Here is a 7,693-nt window from a genome sequence, read left to right as displayed (position 1 = left end):
TCTCTCCTCCGTCAGTCCCCCCTCTCTCTCCTCACTACCCCAAAGCAGCAGCGGCAGCAGGAACAGGGCAGCAGCCGCTGCAGCAAGCTCGAAGCAGTAGTCAGCGAGAGCCAATTCCCCAAATCGCCCCTCCCAAATGCGAGTCCTCGCCTGAGGAAGGCCCCCCTGACCTCTTCGTGCTCCCCGCCGCCGCCGCCATGTCGCCGCCGGCGGTGGAGACGCCGGAGTGGTTGCGCAACCTGCCCGTGGCGCCGGAGTACCACCCCACCGCCGCCGAGTTCGTGGACCCCATCGCCTACATCCTCAAGATCGAGGCCGAGGCCTCCCGCTACGGCATCTGCAAGATCGTGCCCCCGCTCGCGCCGCCGCCGCGGGAGGCCACGGTCGAGCGCCTCAAGGCCTCCTTCGCCGCCAATGCGGCCGCCGCCGCCGGCGTCGACGGCGCGGCCCCGGCGCCCACCTTCCCGACCCGGCTCCAGCAGGTGGGCTTTTCCACCAAGAATCGCCGCCCCGCGAGCCGCCGCGTCTGGGAGAGCGGCGAGCGCTACACGCTGGAGGCCTTCCGCGCCAAGGCGCGCGACATCGAGCTCCCGAGGCACGCGGTGCCGCCCAAGCACGCGACGCAGCTCCAGCTGGAGGCGCTCTTCTGGGGCGCCTGCGCCGCGAGGCCGTTCAACGTCGAGTACGGCAACGACATGCCGGGCTCCGGCTTCGCGGCGCCGAAAGAGGGCGGCGGCGGCAATGCAGCCCTGGCGGCGAGGGACGTCGGGGAGACGGAGTGGAACATGCGGCTGGCCCCCCGCGCCCGCGGTTCGCTGCTGCGGGCGATGGGCCGGGACGTGGCCGGCGTGACGACGCCGATGCTGTACGTGGCGATGCTCTACAGCTGGTTCGCGTGGCACGTGGAGGACCACGAGCTGCACAGCCTCAACTACCTCCACTTCGGCAAGCCCAAGACCTGGTACGGCGTGCCCCGAGACGCCATGCTCGCCTTCGAGGACGCCGTCCGTGTGCACGGCTACGCCGACGACCTCAACGCCATCAGTGCGTGCCCTCCCTCTTTTGCCCCTTTTACGCTTTGGTTTCTTGCATAGATGCGTAGCATTTCTATTTGAGTCTTTTCTGCTTTCTTCTTACTGGCAAAGTGAAAACCTTTTCCTCCATGGTGCCGTTGTCTATGTGACTGCACGTCCAATATGACTATACAGCACTGTGCCAAAACATGTTTCTTCAAAAGGAAAGATAAACTGAAATGGTGTCAGTGACTCCAATTGAGTCATCTTACATTTCCAATGCCGTGTAAATTAAGCAGAAACCAGTGCCCTTTAGTAATGCAAGTTTATGACTTGAGGAAATCAATGCCCTTTAGTAGGAATCGATCAATAAGCTATTTTCAGTACTGGAGGTTCTGATTGGAGTGCTGATTGAAGCTGAAAATTAAAAACTGAATTGAGCTGTGGCAGACTTGATCAGGATAGGGCACTACTTCCTGACCACATGGAGGCAGGGATGCCAGGGAAGGGTTCATACATCAGGGAAGAGTTTGGGCGTAGAAATGGGGAGACAGGAGTAGCATGTAACAGGTTTTAGGGAGGATATTTTGGCAAGAGAAGTAAACGCTGTTTGCTTACCTAACTGATCTTTACTTCAGAATGACTTGATTGAATCTTATGTCAGAGTATACTGCATGTACACGGATGTGTCCTTCAATGAGTGTCCTGTTTCACCATGCTTTTGCAAATTGCAATGCTTTGGTTTCTTGCAAAAGAAGGGAACTTAGAAGAAGGTGAACTGTCTGTTAGCATGTCTGAACCTCTGCACCAAATGAGACATTCTGACATTACAATGGGATGTAAACCAAGCAGACATCAGTACCTTTTAGTAAAATCTATGGTTGGAGAAAGCTTATGAACTTTTGGCTTTTCTCTTTGACCAGCAAAGTCTAAGGTCAACTTTTTCTTCAGGGTACCTCTGTTTATGTAGCAGTGTGCCGAATCCTTCCAATTCAAAAGGAAAATCTGGAACGGTTAAGTGATACAATTCAATAAGGCATATCATCCTGAAGTTTGTGAACTTTGTTTCTGTTTTGTTTACTTACCAAAACATCTAACTGTTTTGTGGATGGGGTTTAGGCAGCTGCAGCTGCACAGCAATTACTGTAATGCAAGGCAGTAGCAGCACACTAGATTGCCTATTATGTATTAGTTCGTTCAAGTTTTGATATGTCGATTTGATTTGGCAGTTGAACTTTAGAGGTTGAGGTGACTCAGGAGTCAGGATCTTATCTGTGGTAGTCCATTTGTTTAGGTTAACTTGTTACAGATAAAGTTGAAATCTGTCGGTTTAAGGCAACCTAGCCCTGTAAAAAGCTACAAGTTGAAGATTCCAGCAAAACTGAATTTGTATTTGTTAGTCCAAATTCCTAATCTCAACCTTTAGTTGGTATCTCTTTGTAAATAGGAATTGGAGTTACGATGAAGGACTCCAGAATTGGAAGGATTTAGACTTAGCAGAACTACACTTAGTATGTGAGGTGTGACTTCAGTGATACTAGACATGAGGAAAGATATGTTGGTTTGGAAGGTCAGGTACTGCAAGATGGATGCCTTTAAATGTTTGGATACAGAGAGATGATGAAATCATTGAAGATGTTAGCCATACAATTAGAACAGGGTGGATGACATAGTGCCAGACATCTGGCATTCTCTATAATGAGAAGGTGCCATAGAAACTAAAGAGTGAGTTCTATAGAAGGGCGATTTAATGTTGTATGTATAGAGTGTTAGGAGCCTACTAAAGCGCGACATGTTTAACGGAAATGCATATGTTATATTGTTATGTTGGATTTGTGATCACACAAAAAGAACCGAGTTCAAAACAACAATATACGTGATAGGGTAGGGGTAGCACCAATTGAAGAAAATTTTAACAAAAACACCAGTTTAGATGGTTTGAACATATCCAACGGAGGCCTCCAGAGGCACCTGTGCATAGCAAGATCCTAAGGGATGACAATTATGTAAGGAGAGGCTGGGTCAACCGAACCTGAAATGGGAGGAGGTGGTAGAAAAGGAACTTGAAAGGGTGGAATACACCCAGAGAATTGTCCTTGGATAGAAGCCCATGGAAATCAGATATCCATGTGCCTAAACCATGAGCTGGTGCATAGCAGGATCCTAAGGGACGACAATAATTTAAGGAGAGGCAGGGTCAACTGAACCTGATATGGGAGGTGGTAAAAAAGATACTTGAAAGTGTGGAATACACCCAGAGAATTGTCCTTGGATAAAAGCGCGTGGAAAACCGCTATCCATGTTCCAAAATCATGAACAAGGTTTCACATCCCCTGATAATTTTACTATTATTCACGCCTTTTGTACTTTTTATATAAGTTCTTTTTCCCACAGGTGGTTCATGTTGGCCATTATCTCTAGCCTACCCCAACTTGCTCGGGACTGATAGACTTTGTTGTTAGTTGATCCCGCTTTCTAATGCCCTAATTCCCTTCGAGCATGGTGTTTGGCCCTCTTCTCTCTGTTAGCTAACCAGATTTACAATTAATTCCATCACCCCTCTTGCCATGCCATTCTTTCATGACCTTTACTGACAGATGAAACCAAGTGGCACCTACCATACTGAAACTAAAATTTCAGAAGATTAAGTGAGGCAATTGAACATTTTTAAGAACTTAGAGCCTTTTATTTTCTGTTTGACATGAGAAACTGTTTACTTTGGGCTGAGGCATTTTGATTTAGACATAAAGATGTACTAGTTTTAGGTCTCCCTGTATGGTGATTGATCGTAGGACTTATATTTCTTCTTCAGATTGTGTAGTGGGCATGTGATTATAAGAATTCTTGACGGCTGTAATTCTTAATTCTTTTTTCACATGATTCTGTTGTGTAAAATTGATGTTTAACTGAAATAACGATTACGCTTTTTAAAGTAACTAGTTTAGGTATTACTTTTTGTATGAATGCTTCAATTTTCTTAACTCTGCAGAGAAAAATATGCTGATGGCTTGCTTATCTCGTGCAGTGGCCTTTCAAACACTAAATGAGAAGACAACTGTCTTGTCTCCTGAAGTTCTTCTTTCTGCTGGAGTTCCTTGCTGCAGGTGTTACTATATTTCTTAACATTATTTTCTTTGGCATTCATTCTTGGCCATTATTTTGAGTACTGGGTATAATGATTGATAGATACTTCTCCAAAGCAGATTGGTACAAAACCCTGGTGAATTTATTATCACGTTCCCTGGAGCTTATCATTCTGGTTTTAGCCATGGTAAACCATCTAACATGTCCATATTCATATAATGCACTTATCGGGTTACTATGATCTTCCTTGGACTAGCTATCTGTTTGCTCCTATATGTCAGTGTGATCCAGTCCTTTCACTGACTATTGTGAGGAAGAGTTACAATTTTCAGTTAACCTAAGAAGCCTTGCAATTCCAGGTCTATGATACAAAGTGTTCATGGGTAGTTGTGTTTTTTTAATTATAGTGGAAAATAGCAGTTTCATTTTCTAACTTAAAGGGTTAAATCTCTCACATTTGCACATGGTACATCAATTTTACAGAAGAGAATCACTCTATATTGTTGAAAGGATTGTGCAAGGGCTCATTGCTAAGGTGTACTATTTCATTACTGCAAGTTAATGCTATCCATTCAAACTACCAGATCTAATTTGAATAGTTTTTTTTTGTTAATTATAGTGGAAATAGTAGATTCTCTTTCTAATGGAAAACACTCACATTTGCACATGGTACATCTGTTGTAATAGATAATTGCTCAAAATTGTTGAAAAGAATGAGAGAGAGCTCATTGGTAAGTTGTACCATTCATTCTGCAAGTTGATATCCATTCAAACTGCCAGATAACTGTTGCGCTTAATAGTTTGCCATTTCATGTGCGTTCTTCTGAACAGTTAGGAGTCGTAGTTCTTGTTTTGGAGTTAAAGATCACTCCTCTGAATGCAACGATGAATTTATTTCACTATCCCTGTTGCACAGGATTTAATTGTGGAGAAGCAACAAATATTGCAACGCCTCGCTGGTTGCAAGTGGCTAAAGAAGCTGCGATCAGGAGGGCTTCCACAAATTGTGGTCCACTGGTGTCTCATTATCAGCTGCTCTATGAGCTAGCACTATCATTACGTCCAAGGTGTGCCTGCAATAAATATAAGCTCAATTGTTGCTGTTTTAAAACATTTTGATTTTATAAGAACATTGGGGAGGGTGGCATCCTCTTTATATATTTTACATAGTTAATTCAGAAGTAACTATATATTTTGTCATACTTTATAATTCAGGATGTATGCATTTTGATTTAATCTATTTAAACTAGACCCATTAGTTTCAGCACAGCCTGTAAAAACTGGATATCAAATAGCAATTCTGTTTGTGTGATTCCCAGAATTATCATGTAAGTGGAAATGAATTTATTTTGAAATGACATTTGCCTTTTATAGGGAACTTAAGGATTCTCATGGTGTGCCCAGAAGCTCTCGTCTAAGGGACAAGAAGAAGAATGAAGGTGAAATAATGATCAAAGAAACATTTGTTGGAAGTGTGATCGAAAACAACAATTTTCTTAGCATCCTTCTTGATAAGAGTTCTTGTGTAATTATCCCGGAGATTAAATTTCCCCTTCCATCATTTCCTACAAGTATGGCACCTGAAGTCACTGTTAAGCAAGGGTTGATTGCTGGTACCTGTAGTATTAGCCAGAAAAAGGCTGAAGATATGCTTGCTTATGGCAATGCAATAGATGAAATCAAAGGGTTTGAAAAAATGAGCGAGTCACAATCATCAAGTGCAACCACATCCTCTGCATGTAACGGAAGAAAGCTCTATGAAACAAAATTTGGAATGGTTAACAGCAGCGCTCTCTTATTGAATTCAGAGATTCAGAGTGGAGTAATTGAAAAAGGTGGATCACATCAAGGATGTGGGCTCTTAGATCAAGGGCGGTTGCCATGTGTTCAGTGTGGCATATTAAGCTATGCTTGTGTAGCCATCATTCAACCTAAAGAAGCAGCAGTCCAATATGTTATTTCTCAGGAGTGCATGTCATCAAGTGCAAAACATGGAGAAATTATGAAATCAAATGATACCTCAAATTGGATAACGACTGTTCCTCCACAAGGTTAGGGAGCCTTGGATCTTACCTGTACTATTAATACCCTGTTCTCAACATATCCCTTTTACCTTCTATCATTATCCACCCTTCCCTGTTTCACATATTTGTTTTGAATAGTGAAATTGGTGGTACTACTTTTTGATCTGGTATATATCACTTGTCCTCTTTTATTCTTTTGGTCAAATGGTATGTAAAAACAGAAAATTCATACATGAATTGCTATTGCTGTCATTCACTTCTTGCATTATGAAAGGAGATGGATCTGCCAATTTTTCTAGTTCAATAACCCCCTCCAATAAAACTCAGATTAGAAATTTTAGAGTGCTTGAAAAAAATGAGAGCCGTCAATCCGGAATGGTGGAAACAAAGGAAGTACCATGAAGTACCTAAAAAGAAGTACCAATTTGGTGGGACCAAGTACCAAAAATAGTGAGAAATTACTATGATGCCCTTTTAATATGTGTAAATCTATTTAATTCTTTTTTGGTAAGAAGGAAGAAAGGAAAGTACCTGCAAGTACCACTGGTACTTTAAAAGCATTGTAACAAAGCTCCAGAAGAGAGTCATTTTTTGACAGTGGCACTGTTGTCAAAATATCATTGACCACCGGCTCTATTGTATTCATAAAACCCAATAATTTAGTGTATTGTTAAAGTAGTTTCCTAGACAAACCTACCAGATACGCATATCATTTTCATATAGATGATGTTAATATTCATAAAATATTATCGGTTAAACTTAAAATTGTTTGGTTGATGCATATTTTTCTTGCACCTTATTATAAATAGGATTTTCTTTTGGGGAATGAATTGTAGGGTGAATGTTTCAGTGAATTATGTTACTTGTTTCTGAGTTATTTATCTTTTTAAGTAGTTTAATTCAGTTGTAAATTTGTAATCACTTTCCTCTTATGCTTTAAGATTCAATAGATTGCAATGGTGTTTCTCTAAGGTTTTTAGGTGTTGTCTTCATACTTTGTTTGACCGAAGGCATCAGATTGCAATGCTCATGAGAATTTTTATTGTAATGATGAAGTCATTTTTCTTCTGTATACTTTGGGGGCCATGGTGTAAATATAATGGCTTTTTTCAACAGGGCATTCTTCTGAAACAGATGATAATAGAATACACAACATGAGTTCAGCCCGAGTTTCCGATCGGTGTAGACAGCTGTACACCAGCAGCACCCATGGATGCGCTTCTGCTCTTGGGCTCCTGGCTTCTGCTTATGAATCATCAGATTCTGATGAGGAAGCGGAAGCACCTGATAATATATCAAACAATAGTGCAAACAATGATGCAGTAAATGGAATTACAAATATTCAGTCCTCAGGAACATCAGTTCAGTATCAAAATACAAATTTGCACTTGTATGAAGAGGGATGTGATTCCAGAGCAACAGTATCTCCAATGAAACCAGTAGAGAATATGAGTATTGCTATGACTCAGGCTAGTATTGAAACAGATATGACCCATCTTGCAGATCTGGGAGAGTCACTAACTGCATATGATCAGTGGTCAGCATATCTTGATTGGATGATGATCCAACTGC

At 42.2% G+C, this 7,693-nt stretch overlaps 1 protein-coding gene across 1 annotated transcript; it reads left to right on the top strand.

The window, feature by feature from the left end:
- LOC101760680 (lysine-specific demethylase REF6) lies at positions 1–7,692 on the top strand (the record flags this gene model as incomplete). The annotated part of the gene is made up of 6 exons (XM_022825282.1): positions 1–1,044; positions 4,039–4,117; positions 4,217–4,284; positions 5,014–5,164; positions 5,472–6,148; positions 7,238–7,692. Coding segments are annotated over exons 1-6 (2,277 nt in total), but the record flags the coding sequence as incomplete, so codon positions are not given.
- Position 7,693: the final 1 nt, after the last annotated feature.

Source organism: Setaria italica, chromosome III (genome assembly GCF_000263155.2).
Source record: "Setaria italica strain Yugu1 chromosome III, Setaria_italica_v2.0, whole genome shotgun sequence".
Taxonomy (NCBI): domain Eukaryota; kingdom Viridiplantae; phylum Streptophyta; class Magnoliopsida; order Poales; family Poaceae; genus Setaria; species Setaria italica.
The sequence above is the reverse complement of the archived record's forward strand: the minus strand, read 5'-3'. Positions and strand labels throughout refer to the sequence as shown.